The 21,996-nt window shown below is 41.0% G+C and overlaps 1 protein-coding gene across 2 annotated transcripts in view; it reads left to right on the forward strand.

The window, feature by feature from the left end:
• Window positions 1–21,996, forward strand: part of LOC108698296 (astrotactin-2-like) — a 1,031,088-nt gene that overhangs the window by 904,291 nt on the left and 104,801 nt on the right. For both annotated transcript variants that reach the window (XM_018229686.2, XM_041572527.1), the window contains exon 19: window positions 14,850–14,991. In XM_018229686.2, the coding sequence (XP_018085175.2) occupies window positions 14,850–14,991 (142 nt within the window). The remainder of the gene's footprint in view (window positions 1–14,849; window positions 14,992–21,996) is intronic.

A 21,996-nucleotide genomic window follows, 5' to 3' on the forward strand; every position in this document is an offset into this window, starting at 1 on the left:
CCAAACCGCGCTGTCAATATTGCTTTAATCAGAGCGTTCACAGGCCACTCATGGAGGCCACTAGTACCGCTTTAGACATTTTTATCACTGCTTTTCCATCCAGACATTGCCCGCACCTATTGGCGTGATGTGAACTTTCTCTGGGGTAGTCACAATTCTATAACAATTACAAATATTGACATGTTAGCTTTACCAGAATACATGTAGGAAGATCCACATAAATATTTACTTTTTTTACAAAAAAACATAAAAGTCACTTTTGGCAGTATTTTGGATCATTAATTGATGACCCCATGAAATAGTGTTTTAAGCTGTTTACTTTACCTAGCTGTGATTTAGATTGTCCAGCAAGACCATATTGAAAGTAAGCTCTTACAAGATATGGGTGGGTGAGAGAAAAAACAAAAGTACGCAGAGATATGCAAAACAATTTATAAAAACATAAACTGCAGAGAAAAAAGATCTTCTAGAAGCAAAATTGAGTGTAAGTAAGTTATGTGTCAAAAGGAGAAAGTGTGAGAAATACAAAAAAGTGTAAGAGAGATATTACCCTTGCCACGAGCAACGCTAAGAAGACAGTGGGAGCTTAGGGAGATTAATGCATGGCTGAGAAGCTACATTTAATTAATATAAATACTATAATAAATGTTGTAAATCAGCAATCCGAAGTCAAAGAAAGGAAATGAAGAGTGCATTGCTATTACTATATTAATAGTAAAAGATGCAGGTTGAGAGTGTTGCTCCATTAAATAATGGTAGCAGTATGGATGTAACAGATACAGAAAAGACAAATGTGCTAAATCAGTTCTTTTCTTCAGTATATACAATAGAGGAGTGTGAGTTCCCAGGCTCACGTCATAGCTGCACTAATGGCTCAGCTCAATCTAGTCAGTGGCTGACTCAGGATAGGATCCATAAAGCTTTAATAAAAATTAATTTAAACAAGGCTCCAGGGCTTGATGACACCTTGGGTTCTAAGAGAGCTTAGTTCAGTTTTAGACCAGCCCCTATTTCTGATTTTCTCAAATTCGCTTTCATCTGGTATGGTACCTGGAATATTTGGAAGGGGGTTTTTTTACAGTGAGAGCTGTGAAGATGGAATTTTCTCCCTGAATCAGTTGTACTGGCTGATACATTAGATAGCTTTAAGAAGGGGTTGGGTGGCTTTTTAGCAAGGGAGGGAATACTGGGTTATGGAAGATAGCTCATATTACAAGTTAGTCCAGGGACTAGTGCATTTTGCAGTCAGGAAGGATTTTTTTTCCCTTTGGGGCAAATTGGAGAGGCTTCAGATGGGGTGCTTTGCCTTCCTCTGGATCAACTGGCAGTTAGGCAGGTTAGAAAAAGTTAAAAGGTTGAACTTTTTCAACCTAACTTACTATATTACTATGTATGATACAGGTCATGGTCACTTGAATGAAAATTATGTCTGTGGGAGGCAACTGGTCAAAAATATAGAAAAGTAAAAAACAGATAGTGAGGTAGGGAGAGGGCACCTCATTACAGTGGCATTTTAGAGGAAGGTACACACTGAGAGATATAAAACATAGATAAGGGTGCTTAAGGAGTTATGCCAGATTTAGATTATGAGTGAAATTGTCTTGTGTGGGAAAGTATACAAAGTTGAATATATCAATATAGTTTTGTAGAGGCTCTTTCATGCATGATGATGCTGTTCCTAGTTACTTATATATAGTAATGCAAAGTATTTGCTAAAACGAATCATGTTCTCAGAACCCGTAACAATGAGAGAGATCAGCATCTCACATATCATTTAAAACAAGCCTTTATTTTGTGTGTGTGTATATATATATATATATATATATATATATATATATATATATATATATATATATATATATATATATATATATACTGTATATATGGTCACATGGTTGTAAGTGCCAACCACATTGGAGGACTAAAGGTACCAAAGAAGGTAGAGTAAAAATATTAGGAAGTCCTTATTTCTCAATACTTTGCTACAGTAGATTGTGAAAAAGACTTTGACTTTGGGAAATAATTTATAAATTGGCAGGAGCAACAATGGCCATGTACATGAAGAAAAATGTTTCTAGCTCCCCCCATATTTTGTCCACATTGTGCAGAAGAGCAAAACAGATGAGCAGATCAGAATGTTCTACCTAGCTCATAGCAGGATTAGTATAGTTGGATTTTAATATAACACCCATCCAAATCTATAATGCAAATGTCATTAGGGGAAGAAGGACAATTGTTTTCCGATTGGAACAATCAATGTCTGTTGAGAACATAAATAACTACATAGAAAACTGGCTTTTTTTACAAAAAATATGTAAATAAATACAGATTTATAATTTATCTGAGCATTTTGGTAATAATACTATACTAGTTGATCCAGAGGAAGGTGAAAAACTACATCTGAAGCCTCTCCACTTTGCCTTCAGCACAGTAGTCATTTTCCCCCTCTGAGGACATCAGAACAGTTCCTGGATGAACTTTCTGCTTAAAGCTAATTTAAGTAAACACTGCATTTTCTAAAATAGCCAACCCTTTTTAAAGTATCTATTATATAGCTTCATGGAAGCTCTAACTGTAAAACCCTTACTGCATCTTAAGGGGAAACATCATTTCTTCTAATCTGAGTGGCTGTCCATGCAATTTGTCTGGCTGTCAATTTATTGTATGGTACCCTTGTATATTTATACATAGGTATCATTTTCCCCTACAGTGTGTATTCTTGAGTGTAAATAATATCAACTTGGCCAGCCATTCCTAATAATTGAGAAAACTTTTGGCAATCTAGTTACTCTTCTTTGTATCTTTTTTCTCATTAATTCCTTTTTAAGTATAGGTATGGGATCCGGAAGCCCATTATGCAGAAGGCCATCACTCATAGACCATATTTTAATTTGGAAATAAAATTAAATGCCTTGTAATTATAAAACAATATCCTGTACTTAATGGTAACTAAGCTGCATGAACCCATATTGGTGGCAAACCCATCTTGATGGGTTTCTAAAATGTTTAAATGATTTTTAGCAGACTTTAGGTATGGAGATCCAAACTACAGAAATTCCCCTTATCTATAAAATCCCAGATCCCCAGCATCCTGGATAACAGTCCCATACATGTGCTATGAATCTATATCCCTTTTAATACAGGACAGTATCTTGCTGGCTCTGCCTGTTGCTGACTGTAATCACATTACATTTTTTTTATTATTATTATTCACAAGTACTCTCCATAAAGCATTTGACTAACGTATTCCCATTAAGTGTATGAATTAATTGCATATTTTTAAATCCTAAATGCATAACATTACATTTATCAACACTGAATCACATTTGCCACTTAACTTCCTAGATTGCCAGTGTGTCTAGATCTCCCTGCAAGGATGGATTTATTTGACCTGCATGGTTCTGTGTCATCTGCAAACACAGACTTTTTTTGATGCCTCCACTAAGTTATTATTGAACAAACTGAATAATTGTCCCAATACATAACTCTGTGGCACTTCACTGAGAACCCTACTACAAATAGGGAAGAACGACCCTCTGTACACAATCATTTGGCCAGGTTTCTATCCATATAGAAACAGGATTGCCAAAACTGAAAGCTAACAATTATCCAGCACTATAACAACTTGGCAAAATCCAAGTAAATGTCTACTGCAAGTCATCCATCCAATGTTCTACTTACTACTGTATATCATAAAATGCCATGATCTGTCCCTGATAAAGCCATGATGATTATTACTTATAATGCCATTTTCAGAACATAATTCTGAAATATGATCTCTGAATGAACCTTTAAATAACTTGCCCATTACAGATGTCAAACTTAAGGTTCTATAATTGTCAGGTTGAGAGTGAAATACATTTTTAATTATTCAAGTTACATAATCTTTTCTCTATTCCACAGATACCATACCAGATGAATGGGAGTCTTAGAAAAAGTGACCTGTCTAACACAAAACTAAATTCTCTTGGTGCTTGAGGGTGTATTCCATAAGGCCCTGAGTCCTTGTTCACATTAATTGTGCTTAAACATTTTTGTGCCAAACCACACAGCATATCTAAAGTTAGTGGTTTTGATAACATTTCTAATATTCACCTCAAAGCTTATCATTTTTTCATCTTTTCTTAAACATTTAAATATCTTAATAGTAAAAAAATGAAGCAGGAAGGGGCAGGACCTTTAATATCAGATGGGGGATCACCTTGTTGATGAAAACAAACAAAAATCTCATCCAAAAGGGTACAGGCCCCTCCGCTGCTGAAGTCCTTATCCTATAAAACAAAGAATAACTTATAAACTCCTCCTCATAACCTTCAAAGCCCTTCATTCCTCTGTACCTAACTACATCTCATCTCTTTCTCTATATGTTCCTGCCCGAAACTTCCGCTCCTCTCAGAGCAACCGCTTGGTTGTACCCCCCCACTACTACTGCTGTTTCCCGTATCAAACCCTTCTCTCTTGCGACTCCTTACATTTGGAATGCCATTCCTGAATCTATTAGGATAGAATCCTCCTTCAGTGTTTTTAAAATAAAACTCAAAGACTACCTCTGGGAGCACCTGGATAACACCTGAACTGGCACATTTAACAGTGTAACAAACTGTAACCCACAGCACCTTAATACCCCTCTGAATTGTGTCTGTATGTTACCCTCCCATTTAGACTGTAAGCCCTACGGGATAGGGTCCTCTAGCCTTTTGTTTCCTTGACATTGAGCACTTAATCTGTATTGTAATTATATTTTTTATATTTATGTGAATTGTATTTCTAATAATGCACTTATTGTTACTTTTTATTCCAATGACCCCTTGTTTGTTACTACTAATTTATTGTTTTGCTGTATAGTGCTTTGCCCTCGAGGAGCGCTTTTCAAATACAAATATACATACATACATACAAAAAGCACAGATTCTGAACACATATTTTTCCTCTGTCTTCACAAATGAGGAACCAGTTAATGAAGGTTTCCTTCTTGATAGTCCCAATTCTAGCAATTCTAGTAATACAACTATTGATGCATGGTTCACAGATGAGGAAATCAAAAGAGACTAGAACATGTTAAGATAAATAAAGGTTCGGGCCAGATGGTACTCACCCCAGGATACTTATCGAGCTTAGCTCTGTGATTGCCAAACCTCTTTACTTAATTTTTCAGAATTCTTTGAGGTCTGGCATAGTGCCGAGAGACTGACGAATTGCTAATGTTTTGCCGCTATTCAAAAAGGGATCCCGTTCTCAGCCTCAAAACTACAGGCCAGTTAGTCTGACGTCAGTGGTAGGAACGTTTTTGGAACGGTTAATAAAGGATAAAATACTGGACTTCATAGCAAATCATAATACTATGAGTTTGTGCCAGCATGGTTTTATGCCAGGCATGTCCAAAGTCAGGCCCATGGGCTAATGGCAGCCCATTTTCAAATTTACACCGCCCTCAGCCTCCATCATGAAATTAATAATAATATGGCCCCCCAGCACAGTGCAATCAGGAATCATGTAGCCGTTGCAGTAATATTTGGGCACATGATTAGTGAAATGATCGTCTATACTGCTGCGTGTGTGCTGAAGGTGTTAGCAATAGACACGTAAGGGCACGTAGTGATGCATCGCTCTCGCATACATCTTTAGGGCTGAAGGTGCAATAGACGTACTGACGTGCCAGTACAGTAATCTAGAAGTATGCGAGATCGGTGCTTCACTAATTGCCATTACGTGTCTATTGCTAACACCTTCAGCACACAACCAGCAGTATAGATGATCATTTCACTAATCATGTGCCCAAATATTTCTGCTACGGTTAAGCGATTCCTTGTCTAAATGAGGTGCGGAGAATAAGTCCAAACAGACTCCACTTCCTAAATGCCGTGTACGCGTCCATCTCCAGGAGTGAATGATCCTGATCATAGATAGCTACCTCGGAATGGATGTCAGGCTGAAAATCACCTCACTAAATCTGGCCCTTGTTGCAAAACGTTTGGACACTCCTGTTTTATGCGTAATAGATCTTGCCAGACTAACTTAATTTCTTTTTATGAGAAGGTAAGTAGAGACCTCGATTCTGGGATGACAGTGGATGTGATTTACTTAGACTTACAGTGTCACACAGAAGGTTACTGGTTAAATTAAGGAATGTTGGCCTGGAACATAGTATTTGTAACTGAATAAAGAACTGGCTAAAAGATGGGCTACAAAGAGTGGTGGTAAATGGAACATTTTCTAATTGGACCAGTGTTGTTAGTGGAGTACCGCAGGGCTCTGTACTAGGTCCCTTGCTTTTCAACTTGTTTATTAATGACCTGGAGGTGGGCATTGAAAGTACTGTTTCTATTTTAGCAGATGATATAGGTTCCATGCAGGATGTTGCCACTTTGCAGAGTGATTTGTCTAAGTTGGGAAACTGGGCAGCAAACTGGAAAATGAGGTTCAATGTTGATAAATGCAAGGTTATGCACTTTGGCAAAAATAATATAAATGCAAGTTATACACTAAATGGCAGTGTGTTGGGAGTTGAATCCTTGGCTGAATACCGAATCGAATCATAATGTGCATATGCAAATTAGGGATGGGAAGGGGAAAACATTTTTTACTTCCTCGTTTTGTGACAAAAAGTCATGAGATTCCTTCCCCACCCCTAATTTGCATATGCAAATTAAGATTCAGATCCGGTTTGGCCAGGCATAAGGATTCGGCCTAATCCGAATCCTGCTGAAAAAGTCAGAATCCTGGATTTGGTGCATCCTTAATTCTTGACAGTGTCATTCTGTGGCTACTAAAGCATTCTTTGGCTAAAAAAGAGGGATATAAATGAGCTGGAGAGAGTGCAGAGATGTGCAACTAAACTGGTTAGAGGGATGGAAGACTTAAATTATGAGGGTAGACTGTCAAGGTTGGGGTTGTTTTCTCTGGAAAAAAGGCGCTTGCTAGGGGATATGATTACACTTTACGAGTACAGTGTACAGTGATTTCTAAGTAGAATAAAAAGATCTTCTAGATCCATCAATGTTATGTATACATAAAAATAAAGAAGTGTCAAAATATTTTTGTAAATTCCGGTAAAGCTATTGGTACTTTTGGTAGACAGCGTATACAAAGGAGGGATGTCATAACTAAAGAGCTGGAAGTGTAAATCTAAATGTTAAAAACATGTTTGAATGTAATGGGACCTCATAAACAATTTAATTGTTTTAGTGATTTTTATTGCATCTAATAGAGTGGTCTTGCAGTTTATGTTATGTAGACCAACAATGAGCTACTTTAAAACAAGCTTGTATGAACATGCTTGTTAATGTGTGGCTGAGAGATTGGTGTAGGGAAGAGGGTTTTGGGTTTTTGGAGAACTGGGTTAATATTTCGGCTACAGGCTCTTTGCTAGGGATGGACTGCACCTCAATGATAATGGTGCAGCTGTTTTGGGGGAGAAGATGACTAGATGGTTGGAGGAGATTTTAAACTAGGCGTGAAGGGGTTCAGTAAAAGATTCAGCGGAAGACAGGAAAATAGAGGAGGAGATTTGGTTGGGGGTACTGTTGAGGATAGGGAGGACGACATGTCATTTGTTCAATATCGTACCAGTATTAAATGTATGTTTGTAAATGCAAGGAGTCTGAATGATAAAATGGGAGAGCTGGAGGTGCTGGTGCTGGAGGGAAAATATGATGTGATTGGTGTAGCCAAAACATGGCTGAATGAGTCGCATGACTCTATATATGATGTCTATACATTGTTTAGGGACAGGGACAGAAGCAATAAAAAAGGAGGAGGGGTATGTCTGTTTGTTAGGCAGGATTTAAAAGTGTATATAAAAGGAGGAGGTTATGTTAGAAAATGAGGGGGCAGAAGTCTTATGGGTACAGTTCTTCACCAAATTGTAAAGAGTCCAGCAAATTAATTGTAGGAGTATGCTATAGACCCCATAATGTAAATGAGGAGGGGGAGGCTAATCTCCTAATGCAAATAGAAAAGGCTGCTAGTTTGGGTAAAGTAATGATAATTGGGGATTTTAATTACCCAGATACTGACTGGAGCAACAGTACTGCCAGATCAGTTAATGGGAACATGTTTATATATTTTTTGGCACAGGTTGTTGAGGAGCCAACCAGAAAAATGCAAGTGGATCTAGTGATCTCAATATGTAGCAAATGTGCAGGACAATGAAACCCTGGGTAATAGTGACCATAATGTTATATCATTTAATGTCTGGTGCAAAAAACAAATATACACTAGGGCAACAAAATCCATGCATTTCAGAAAAGCAAATTTTAGTGCCTTGAAGGCTGCCTTTCAGAGCATTGATTGGGGCATTACGTTTTCAGCTAAAAACACAGAACAGAAATAGATGTTAAAAAAATTATATTAAATCTCAATTTATTCCCTTAAGGAGTAAATGTAGAAGCTCTAAGGATCACCCTATGTGGCTTAATATAGAAGAAAAGAAGTTAATAGGTAAGACGAGAAAGGCATATACAAAATCTGTAAAGTCTGTTGGGACAGAAGCTGATTTAATGAATATAAACACTATAATAAATGTTGTAAATCAGCAATCCCGAAGGCAACGAAAGGAAATGAAGAGTGCATTGCACAAAAAGTTTTTTAAATATATTAATAGTAAAAAGATTCAGGTTGCTCCATTAAATAATGGTACTAGTATGGTTGTAACAGATACAAAAAAGGCAAATGTGCTAAATCATTTCTTTTCTTCAGTGTACACAATAGAGGAGTCTGAGTTCACAGGCTCACTTCATAGCTGCACTGATGGCTCACCTCAATCTAGTCAGTGGCTGACTCAGGATATGATCAATAAAGCTTCAGGGCTTTATGGAATACACCCCCTGGGTTCTAAGAGATCTTAGTTCAGTTTTAGACCAGCCCCTAATTTCTCAGATTAGCTGGTAAATTAGCGTTGTCCTCGTGAATTTACATCTGCCGAGGTGTTGCGATGGCTGTAAAGCCGTCGCTGGAGAATTTTCGCCGGTTAGTAAATTTTCAGTAATTCAGTAATGTCTTGTTTGAGCGCTGGAGATCAAAATTGTATGGCATATTCTAGATGGGGCCTTACCAGCGCTCTGTACAGTTGAAAAATAACCCCCAGCACCGCAAATCTATTCCCCTTTTAATACAGATCAAGATTTTATTTGCCCTTGAATCTACTGACTGGCATTGCTTGCTACAACCAAGTTTATTATCTACAAGGACTCCAAGGTCTTTTTCCATTATGGATTTGCCTATTGCAGTCCCATAAAGAAGAAGGAACCCATAAAAATTAATAGGGTTAAAAATGCAATGTTTTAAATACTGAATGTATTGCACCAGCCTAGTCCCTGGATCAACTTGTACTATGAGCGAACTTCCAATTTTTAAAGCTATCTATTGTATCAGTCTGTACAACTGATTCAGGGAGAGAATTCCACATCTTCATAGCTCTCACTGTAAAAAATCCCTTTCCGAATATTTTGGCGGAACCTCTTTTCTTCTAATCGGAATGGGTGACCTTGTGTCGGCTGTAAAAATTCATATCACCCCTTAAGTGCCTCTACTCCAGAATGAGCATCCCCAATTTGGCCAGTCTTTCCTGTAGTTCCACGTGCAAACAAATTCATTAAGCCCAACAGACCTTAGTTTAGAAAGCAGTCGTTTGTGGGGCACAGTATCAAATGCTTTGGCAAAATCCAAATAGATCACATCTACTGCCCCCCCCACTGTCCAGAATCTTACTTAACACATCATAAAATGCAATCAAATTCGTCTGACATTACCTATCCTTCATAAAGCCAGGCTGATTGTTGCTCATAATGCCATTAGGACAAAATTTTGAATGTGATCCCTTAACAAGCCTTCAAATAATTTGCCCACCACAGATGTCAAATTTACTGGCCTATAATTGTCAGGCTGAGATTGTAATCCTTTTATAAATATTGGAATGACATCATCTTTTCTCCAATCCATAGGTTCCATACCAGATGAAAGCAAATCTGAGAAAATCAGAAATAGGGGCTGGTCTAAAACTGAACTGAACTCTCTGGGGGGAATATGCCATCAGGCCCCGGAGCCTTGTTTGCATTAGTTTTTATAAACCTTTATGGATCATATCCTGAGTCAGCCACTAACTAGATTGAGTTGAGCCATCAGTGCAGCTGACGAAGGGGTATGCCCCCAAAACTTGTAATTGTTGTATTGACATTAAACATGGGAGGAATTCCTTGAGCAAGTTATGTGTGCTGGAGTTACTTTTGATCATTGAATTGTGGAGGGGCCGTCCTCCTATACCCCAGACACCGTATGTAATTAATTGAGAGGCCAGGTGTGCGTGTGCAACTTCTTGCCTAAATCCTCTATTGTATACACTGAAGAAAAGAATTTGATTTAGCACATTTGCCTTTTCTGTATCTGTTACAAATATACTGGTACCATTATTTAAAGGAGCAACACTCTCAACCTGCATCTTTTTACTATTTATATACTTAAAACATTTTTGCGGTTAGTCTTAGCCTCAGCCGCATTTCCTTTCTTTGCCTTCCGGATTGCTGATTTACAACATTTATTATAGTGTTATTCGGATCTGGATTTGGTTCGGTATTCGGCAGTTTTTTTGCAAATAATTCGGGGGTTCGGCTGAATCCAAAATAGTGGATTCCGTGCATCCCTAGCCCCAATCAATGCTCTGAAGGGCAGCCCTCAAGGCACTAAAATCAACTTTTCTGAAATTCATGGTTTTTGTTGCCCCAGTGTATAATTGTTTTTTGCACCAGACATTGAATTATATAACATTATGGTCACTATTACCCAGGGGTTCAATGACTTGCACATTTGTTATAAGTTCTGGGTCATTTGAGATCACTAGTTCCAGAATAGCATTTTTTCTGGTTGGCTCCTCAAAAACCTGTGCCATAAATTGTCATGCAACAAGTTTATAAACTTGTTCCCATTAACTGAACTGTCAGTATTGTTGCTCCAGTCAGTAGCTGGGTAATTAAAATCCCCCATTATCATTATTTTACCCAAACTAGCAGCCTTTTCTATTTGAATCCGGAGCTTAGCCTCATCCTCCTCCTTACTTACATTAGAGGGTCTATAGCATACCCCTACAATTAATTTGCTGGACTCTTTACAATTGGTGAAGAACTCCACCAATAAGACTTCTGCCCCCCATTTTCTAACATAACCTCCTCCTTTATAAGCACTCATATTTACACTGGGTACTTACAGTCTCCCAAATGCAATTCCTCAAAAACATCTTTTTGGTTTTAAACGTTTTATGGTTTTTAATGCTGCTTAACACTTAATTCACATGCAACACTTAGATCACATGCAACCACATTAGTAGCTTAGCAGCTCCCACACTCACTTTTAAGTTAAAGATTTACAGAGGTATCAAACCACTGAACACAAAGCCTGGTCAGAATTTACCTGATTAACCCCCCCCCCCCCTTAATTAGCAGATAGAGGGAAAGAGAGAAATTTGCTGGTTGATACCAGCAGTAAAATATATGTTTGCATGTTTTTTTACAACAAACATTACATGGTATGATATGGTCTCTGTTACCCAGGTGTTAAAGTACATGTACATTTTTGAGTTGCTCTGGGTCGTTCAGGTCCTCAGCAATCTGTGACATAAAATTTAATGTAACACATTTATAAACTAGTTTTCATTAGTGCTGCTTGCAGTATTATTGCTCCTTTCAATATCTGGCTCATTATTAAGGTGGGTGCCACACTTGCAGCTAGAGCAGTTGAGCTTACTAGTGTATACTAGAAATAAGTCTGTAAACGAGGTACCAGCAAGGATTAGACAAGACTGCGCCCGGTCAAATGAGAAGTGACGCGCCAGTAGGCAGGAGAGCCAGACAATCTCCCAGTGCATCTTACAATCCCTCTTTGCTTACATGAGGGAGGTCTATAACATACTCCTACAATTAATCTGCCTGGTGCCTTACACTCTGTGTAACCCCTAAGACTTCAGCCCTTTCATTCTCCACAACTTATTTATGCTTCATTATGCTACGTTTCAAATCATGTTTAACATACCAACATACCCCTCCTACTTTTCTTTTTCCTGTATCCTTCTGAAACAAGGAATAGCCCTCTATAATTACTGCCGGTCATATGACTCATTCAGCCAGGTTTTGGCAATCCCAGTGATGACATATTTCTCAGTCATTGCTGGCTAAGCTTCTTGCATTAGTAACAAACATTTAATGCCAGTACCAGCTTTATGTTTGTATAACTTTTTTCCTCCCTGCCATATAAAATATCTCCCTCCAGCTCTCCACCCCATTTTTCATTGTTTTGCACAGATCCAGATCTACCTTATCTTCTAATGCAAAAATATTGCTTGCTTTCCTGCAAATGGTTTTAACTGATATGCTCTGGGAATCTGGCCTCTTCCATAAACAGAGCACATTCTTTCATTCCGCTGCTTGTAGTTCTAAGAAATATGTTTTGTAATTGTATTTTGTTCCATCTCTTCCAACCAACCCTAAGAAAAATTCTTTTAGACCAATAGTAGAAATGAGACTCCTGCTGTTGGTTAGATGTTGGCGGCTAGCACTACATGGTTCAAGTGGCTTTAATGCCTTAACAGTAACTACTAGTGCAGAACAAGAATGTTGATAAATTGTTATGCAACCTTGCAGTCTCCACATATATCATAGGCTATCACAGGCTAACATCTGAAAGTTTCTAGGAAGCATCTGAAAGCTTCTAAGTCTGAAATAATAAATCTTTTCCGTTTTATATAACCCATCAGGTCACTGTGATCTGTATCTGGCCCAGTCAGTTGCCACATTGCTGTTCTTTCAAAATGCACATTCTTGCCATGTGGTTTTCTGTTTTTTTAATGGAGATTTATCAGAATGTGAGTTTAGAGCTTAATAAATAGAAACTCACCCATGTTCTATTCATTCCTATGGGAGTTTTAGAACCACATTTATCGAATGGTGAGTTCTTACTTTCACCCATTGGTAAATACAATTCGAAAAATCACATAGGAATGAAAAGAAAATGGGTGAGTTTTTATTTAATAAGCTCATAACTCATTTTAAATCTACCCCTTAATGTAATAAACAACATAATTACTAAGACAGGTATCGTATCCTCTGTTCTTTTATGGTTTATTTGACTGTGGATGACTAAATGTGGGGCCCTTTATTACACTCCCACATTGTGCACATCCCAAACATGGATGCATGCCCTCCATCCTAGGTGCTAATAATGTCTGGATGTTTTCCTTTATGGTACCAATATCTGCCTTTACCAGCATATCATGTATATTTATTGGTCATCTGAATGATGGCATGGGGGGCTGCTGAAATTCTACTATTTCAGGATTAGTGATAATACACTATCCTTTTTTTATATATCCTTTTCATATAATGGTGTTAAGTATGTATAAACAGAATCCTAGGACCTTTTTTCTGTACCTCTATTTTGCTCATCAAATCCTGTCTACACATCTCCCTCACATGTTGTATCTCAAGCTCTAATTCTTGTTTAGGGAAACCTTGTGCTACAAATGTATTAGACATTGCCTGTAATCTCTCCTCCAACACATCCATATCCAATACAATACATTTAACTTAGTTCTTTCAACTATAGATCACTGCATAATTAGGCCTGGATTTGTGGAACGGCCACCAAGGCTGGGGCCTAGGGCAGAATATTTGGGGGTGGCATGCTGCCCAACCACACCCAAATTGGTTCAGAAATAATGGGTATACGAAGGAGATACAAATAGTTTTTAAAATATCCTGTGCACCAATTCCCATTGCTCTGGTCCAGATGATAACATTTTGTGAGAATCAAGGGGATGGGGGGTGATGAACAACCCTGTGTATAGTTGCCTATTATTAAATGTAACACAAGTGTCCAAAAAAGTCATACTGCATGGTGAAAGAAATGCCAGGTACATAACTCTCTAAATCAGGGATCCCCAACCTTTTTTACTCGTGAGCCACATTTAAATGTAAAAAGAGTTGGAGAGCAACACAAGCATGAGAAAGTCAATGGAGCTGTCAAATAAGGGCTGTGATTGGCTGTTTGGTAGCCCCTATATGGACTGGCAGCCTACAGGAGTCTCTGTTTGGCAGTGCACCTGGCTTTTATACAACCAAAACTTGCCTTCAAGCCAGGAATTCAAAAATAAGTACCTGCTTTGAGGCCACTGGGAGCAACATCCAAAGGATTGGTGAGCAACATGTTGCTCGCGAGCTACTGGTTGGGGACCACTGCTCTAAATAAAGTTTAAACTCAAAAAGGGATCCAACATCACCCTGCCCCACCACAAGCAAATTGTGGTTGTCTATATAACCAATACATCACCTCTTGAAATTTCAAATTGGGGTACACAAACCTCTCCTTAAAATCATTTGTAAATATGTTTGCATATGATGGGGCAGCATTGGATCCAATTGTGGTACTCTATAATTGTAAAAAGAATGTATTTTGAAACAGAAATGTTTTTTTGTTAGTACCAAATGCAATAATGACACTAAAATGTGACTTGTTAGGAAGTGTAATTTGCTTTTTTAGTTCCGTCTGTACAGCACTTAAACCACCTTCACTAGGGACCAAAGTATATAAGCTATTTATATCTAATGCAACCCTTTAATTGCAACTGTAGTAAAATTTCTAAAGTATCTTTAATATGTGATCTCCCCTTTGTAGCCAGGGGAAGCAATAAAGGCCAGATAGTACAAGCAAATAGAAAGATTTTTCTTTTTTTTTATTAGAGTATTCTAAAACGCAGCACTCAAAGTTAACATAACATTTTTTGTCTGTCCTTTCCCTTCCTCTCTATCCTGCATGTATATCCTTAAATGCCCTGATGTCTGTCTTGTCTTATCATTCTACTTTACCAGGAGAATCCCTGAGCCTTGCTGATGACTTATTATCTGGTTTGGGAACATCATGTGTTGCAGCTGGGAGGAGTCATGGGGAGAAGGCAGAAAACAACCTCTACTCTGTCATCTTTAAGTGCACAGAAGCAGACAGTCTCTACAAGTAAGGGAATTGTTAAATTTTTATCACCCATTCTATGAAGAAAACAATATAAAAATTATATTTTTTTGTATGCCATAGCATTCAGATCTGCAGAGCTGAGCAGAAGTTTTGAACTGCACGGTGTCAGTGATCCCACCCACAATTCAGTCTTAATTTCAGTCCAAGATATGTTATAATGTTAAAATTCCCCATCATTAAAATTGGAAACAACAGTAAGTGACATCACTAGTGATGAGTGAATGAGCATTTTTTCTTATGGCGACTTTTTGTCCAAATGCATTATAGTCAATGGGCGTTTTTTTCTTATGGCCTTTTTTTGTATGAATACTTTTTGTCTCTGCAACTTTTTGTCACAGTGAATTTTTCCGCATATGGTGAAATGTGAATTTCACAGCAAATCCATGACTGGCAAAAAAATACCCTCATTGCTAATCTTGGTGACTTTTTGAGTTTTTCGCAATGTATCCCCTTTAAAGTCAATATAAAGGAAATATATACTTTCAGAATAAATATCTAGTCAGCAGATAATTTAAATCATAATAAGTGACTTATTATTTTTTAATTGCCAGACTGCAATATATATATATATATATATTGTGGGCGTTCACTCGCTGGTAGGCTGCAAAAGAGGCGACTTCACACACCAGGATCGGTTAAAGGGCTTCCTGCCCACGTTTATTTTCCAGCGGCTGCAGAAATTTCACCTCGCATGGGGAAGGTAACTGAAAAACAGCAGTTTAACAGAAATATCCAGCCTCCTGGCTAACACAAAATAAATGCTTTGCCTTCTCTCCTGAAGCTGAGAATACCAGCAGTTTGTCTCACACACATTCAGCCCTGCTGCCCAGCATCAGGTGTATTAAATAGGCCTAGGGCCTCTTGAAAACCTGGCCTACGGATTTGGGAATCCGCCCCACCCTACCCTTGCGGGTTCCCAGTAAGACCAGTCCCGGATCATCAATTACAAAAATCTTGCAGAGAGACATAGTGTTTTTCTGCTAAGAGCACTACTGGTCTCACCTCAGTAACAATATCTGAGAATCCGTGGCCCAACATACATACCATCAATCACTTTTCCCCAGGAAACTGGGGACCTTTTTGTCACCATACCACATATCCCCCCATCTGCTCAAGCCTGTAGGGCTGAGCACAGTATGCCACCAATGCATGTACCATGGAGAGAGCATCTGCATTCCCTTGCATCTTTCCAAGTCTATGTTCTACTGACCCTGACGTTCTTTTTCCTATTTTGGGCCATCCATTTAAGTGGTGAATGGTCAGTGACAAGTTTGAACTGCCTCCCTAACAGATAGTATCTCAAGCTCTCCAGTGCCCACTTGATGGCCAGGCACTCTCTCTCTACAATGGCATACCTGCGTTCAGCGGGGGTTAGCTTCCTGCTTAGGTATGCTACTGGGTGTTCTTCCCCATTCACTACTTGTGACAGAACAGCCCCCTAACCCAACCTCAGAGGCATCAGTCTGTACAAGAAACTCTTTCTTGAAATCAGGAGCTATCAGCACAGGGTATCTGCACAGGGATGCCTTCAAGTTTAGAAAGGCTTCCTCTGCCTCTGGGGTCCATGTAACTGTTCCAGCTTTACTCCCTTTTGTGAGGTCAGTAAGCGGGGCTGCTAGGGTGGCAAAATTGGGGACAAACCTCCTGTAATATCCCACTATCCCAAGAAAGGCCCTCACTTGCTTCTTGGATTTGGGCCGGGGCCACTCCTGAATTCCCTCAATTTTGGATACCTGTGGCTTGACCTACCCCTCTTCCAATAACATACCCCAAATAGAGGGCCTCTTCTAACCCCATTGCACACTTTTTGGGATTTGCTGTCAGACCCGCCTTCCAGATAGAGTCAAGGACCGCTTGTACCAGGGGCAAATGACTTTCCCAGTCTGGGCTAAAGATAACCACATCGTCCAGGTAAGCTGAAGCATATCCTCGATGTGGTTTGAGAATGTGGTCCATCATTCTCTGGAACGTGGCTGGGGCCCCATGTAAGCCAAACAGTAAGCGTTTATATTGCCACTGCCCCTCAGGAGTGGAAAATGCAGTCTTCTCTTTGGCCCCTTCAGTGAGGGGTACCTGCCATTACCCCTTGGTAAGATCTAGGGTGGTAATGTAGCGGGCCTGCCCTAGCCTTTCTATCAATTCGTCTACCCGGGGCATTGGATATGCATCAAACTTCCTGACCTCATTTAACTTTCTGAAGTCATTGCAAAATCGGATGCTACCATCCGGTTTTGGGACAAGGGCAATGGGGCTGGACCATTCATTATGGGACTCCTCAATTACATCCAGCTCCAACATCCTTCTAATCTCCTCTGTCACTGCCTGGCGTCGTGCCTCGGGTATCCTATAAGGTTTTACATTGACTGTAACCCCAGGTCCAGTTATAATGTCATGTTTAATAATATCAGTAAGCCCAGGCTGGTCTGAGACTATTTGTCTATTCCGGATCAGAAAGTCTTTCATCTCCTGCTTCTGACTGTTAGTGAGGGTCTCAGCGACTTTTACCTGAGGCACCTGTGGGATTTCTACCTCTACAACTCCAGGACAGGCGGACAGCGATTCCCTATCCTTCGAGGGCTTAATTAGGTTAACATGGTAGAGCTGCTCTTTTTTCCACTTGTCTGGTTGGGACACTTTATAATTAACGTCCCCTACACGTTCTATAATCTCGTAGGGGCCTTGCCATTTGGCCAGGAACTTAATTTCCACCGTAGGAACCAGGACTAACACCCTGTCCCCAGGATGGAAAGTTCAGACATGAGCCGATCTATTATATATGCGGCTTTGAGCTTGCTGGGCCTGAAGCATATGTTCTCTCACAAGGGGCATTACCTTTGCAAGACGGTCCTGCATGTCTGCAACATGCTCTACCACACTGTTGTGTGGGGTGGCTTCAGACTCCCATGTCTCCTTTGCCACATCCAACAGCCCTTGTGGTGGCGGCCATACACCAACTCAAAGGGTGAAAACCCTGTAGAGGCCTGTGGGACTTCTCTAATGGCAAACATGAGATATGGAAGTAAACAATCCCAGTTCCTCCCATCTTTATCCACCACTTTTTTTTAACATCCCCTTAAGGGTCTTGTTGAACCTTTCCACCAACCCGCCAGTTTGGGGATGATACACAGATGTGCGTAACTGTTTTATTTGGAGAAACCTGCACAATTCCTTCATCACCCTAGACATGAAGGGAGTCCCCTTATCTGTAAGGATTGGATTCGGAATTCCTGTGTTGGTGAACATGTGGAACAGCTCTCGAGCTATGGTCTTTGAAGAGGTGTTCCTTAAGGGGACAGCCTCTGGATACCTAGTGGCGTAGTCCATACCTACCAAAATATACTGATGCCCCCTAGCTGATTTTATTAGTGGCCCTACCAAGTCCATGGCAATACGATCAAGTGGAATTTTGATTACAGGTAAGTGAACTAATGGGATGTGAAAATGGGGCATTGGGGCTGATTTCTGACATTCTGGGCATGATTCACATCTTTACATCTGCATGTACCCCCGGCCAAAAGAACCGCCGTAGCATTCGGTCTTTGGTTTTCTCATACGCTAGGTGGCCAACTAGTGGATGAGAATGGGCCAGATTGAGAACTGTTCTCCTATATGGCTGCGGGACCACTAGCTGTTCCACAATCTCTCCTCAAACCTTATCCACATGGTAAAGCAAATCATTTTGTACAGCAAGGTGGGGAAATACACAATCTACCCCAGGATTTTCGGGGTTCCCATTTTTAACCTTGACATTTTCCCAAGCTTTAGTGAGTGTCGGGTCCCTTAGCTGGGCAGTTCCGAAGTTATCCCGGGAGACCTCTAGCTCAGGCATGCTAGGTTCCTCATTGGCCCTGCAGTTTCCTCAGATTCACCAGCTAATACAGCTAAGGGAAACAACTCACTATGTTCCAACCCATCCTCGGTACCACTTACAATGACACCTGACATGGGTGGTTCTGTTTTGTCTCCCCCAGACACTCTATTGTCCTTAACAGTTTCTATAGAAGTATCTAGTTCAATAGGGTGGGGTCTCACCTCACCATGCTCAAAACTTTTCTCAGTCTCTGGAGCTTGCTCCTGGCACAGTTCTCGAAATAAGGGAAAGTCTCTGCCCAAAATTACACTGTGCAAGAGTATGGGAGACACTGCCACTTCATGGCACACAGTCCCTGCGGGGGTCACAAAAGTCACTAAGGCTGTGGGGTATTTCTTACAGTCCCCATGTACACACACCACTCCTACTTGACGCTGGGTTAAAGGACAGTCCTTCAAGAGCTGTGTGTTTACCAGTGTGACTAAGCTACCTGTGTCTAATAGTGCATTCACAGTGCGCTTACCAATCTGGACGACACAAGTTGGTACATCAGGATCCGCAGCAAGACCTGGTCGAGCGAACAGAGACAACTTCCCCTCCGTTCCACACTCTATGGGTTCTGGATCAGCTGGGCAGTTGGCGGCAATATGTCCCCACTCTCTGCACCTCCAGCACTGGGGAGTTCCTCGGGTCTGGCAGGGGCTGTCTCCACGGGGTCTTCCTCTTGTCAAGTCTAGACCTGGGTTACCGGGGTCCTCTGGGCTGGGCTTTTCCACTGTAGCCGACTTCTTGGATGGGACCACTGCAGGAGTCCTCTTTTCGAGGTGGGCACCGCTCGCGTAGTGAAGTCCTCAGCGGCAAGGTATCGCTCCACCAGTTCCACCAACTGGTCTGCTGTATTTGGGTCGGCTTGGCTTACCCACCGGCGTAATTCAGGTGGAAGTGCTCTCAGGTATCGGTCCATTGTGACCCTTTCCACTATCTGAGGTGCGGAAAGCAAGTCCGCCTGCAGCCAGCGTTTCACAAGGTTAATGAGATCATACATTTGGGAGCGGGGTGATCCCTTAACCTTAAATTCCCAACTGTGGACCTGCTGTGCCCTCACAGAGGTGGTTACTCCCAGTCTCAGCAGGATTTCAGACTTGAGCTTGTCATAGTCCCTTGCGTCCTCGGAGGACAGGTCATAAAAAGCTTTCTGGGAATCCCCCACTAGTAATGGTGCAACAATCATTGCCCATTGCTCCCTCGACCAGGCTTGCTGCTCCGCCATCCTCTCAAAGGTACAGAGGAAGGCCTCCACATCATTCTGCCCAGTCATTCTCCACAGGAGGTGGCTGCCTGGGATGGAGCATGGCACTCCGGGGACTAGGGCAGCTTCCCCAGAGACCCTGGCTGTCAGTTGTTTTACCACCTCAATTTGCAGCTGCCGATCTTTCTCTGCAGCCTGCGCCAGTGCAGTGATCTGGGCCTCCAACAGATGATTTGCCTCCTGCTGGGTGGCGTTAGACTGCTGCTGTAGCAACTGGCTCTCCTGGTGGGCCTTCTGAAAGGTTGCAGTGCACTGCAGCAAAGCCTTGAGGACATCCTCCATTTCACAACTTTTAAGTGTACTGTCTCTTTAAATCTCACTTATAAGCTTTACAGTCCGCACAATACCCACAGGAGACTTACTGTGGTTAGGCAACTTCCGCGTGTGGCAATCGCTGCCCGCATCCGAAACATCAATTGTGGGGGTTCACTCGCTAGTAGGCTGCAAAAGAGGCGACTTCACACACCAGGATCGGTTTAAGGGCTTCCTGCCCGCGTTTATTTTCCAGCGGCTGCAGAAATTTCCCCTCGCAGGGCAAAAACAGCAGTTTAACAGAAATATCCAGCCTCATGGCTAACACATAATAAATGCTTTGCCTTCTCTCCTGAAGCTGAGAATACAGCAGTTTGTCTCACACACATTCAGCCCTGCTGCCCAGCATCAGGTGTACTAAATAGGCCTAGGGCCTCTTGAAAACCTGGCCTACGGATTTGGGAATCCGCCCCACCCTACTCTTTCGGGTTCCCAGTAAGACCAGTCCCGGATAATCAATTACAAAAACCTTGCAGAGAGAGTGTTTCTCTGCTAAGAGCACTACTGGTCTCACCTCAGTAACAATATCTGAGAATCCGTGGCCCAACATACCATCAATCACTTTTCCCCAGGAAACTGGGGACCTTTTTGTCACCATACCACAATATATATTGTGACAAAGAGCTATGTCCCAATAGGCTGCGTGTATATGATGGGAGGTATATAGCACCCAGCCTGAGGTATTGGCTCCTTTAAATCTCCAGGGTAAGACAGGTTAGGACCCTGGAGCAAGGATAGTTCAGTATGCTGCCCAATTAGTCCGCAGGTGGGGTTGTTTAAGGGAGCCTGGCGGGGAGTGGGAGTGTGTTGTACTGGGAGTCAGAGAGAACCTCTGAACACACACGCTGTGAAGTGTTTTGTGAACAAACTGTGTGTTTGACTGCAACTCAAAAGAGCAAATGTTTGTTACCACCGCAAGGAACTTTCCTATGGACTGTAACACTGCAAACCGGTGAGGTTTTCCTTATTATTTGACTGTTTAGCACGGAAGTTGTGCCTGTTTAAGTTGTCCGGTTTGAACAATAAAACCCCAGGCAGGAGCCTGTTTCACTTTTGTTGCAAACCTAAGCCTCCTGTCTCCTCTGTAAGAACTGTTTTACCTGAGCCCTACCGGCTGCTTTGAGCTATCCCCCACAATATATATATATCAGTAAACATGTGAGGTCATGTGACTGGAAGTAATCAGATGCTAACTGCAACAGGAAGAAGTGTGGAAGTAAAAGAGAGCTCTGTCCATTCATTGGCTGATGCAACCTAGCATAAATTTGTATCCTAGGTTTGCATGTGAGCACAGTGAATTACTTATATACCAGGGGCAGCATAAAGGACCAGTAACATCAAAAATAAATTTTAAAAAAAATGTTAGTATACAATGAAAAATAAACACCAAGACAAATTAAATTTTTAAATTGCAAAGCCTTTATTAATAAATAAGTTACCGAAACTCCACTTCCCCTCCTCTTCAGCAAAGCGACAGGGCGACCATCCATCCTTGGGTGCTCGATTTCTCCTCCCTGGCTATTCTACTGAATGGTTGATCTCAATGCCGGCATGG

The sequence above is a fragment of the Xenopus laevis genome, chromosome 8L (assembly GCF_017654675.1).
Source record: "Xenopus laevis strain J_2021 chromosome 8L, Xenopus_laevis_v10.1, whole genome shotgun sequence".
NCBI classification, from domain to species: domain Eukaryota; kingdom Metazoa; phylum Chordata; class Amphibia; order Anura; family Pipidae; genus Xenopus; species Xenopus laevis.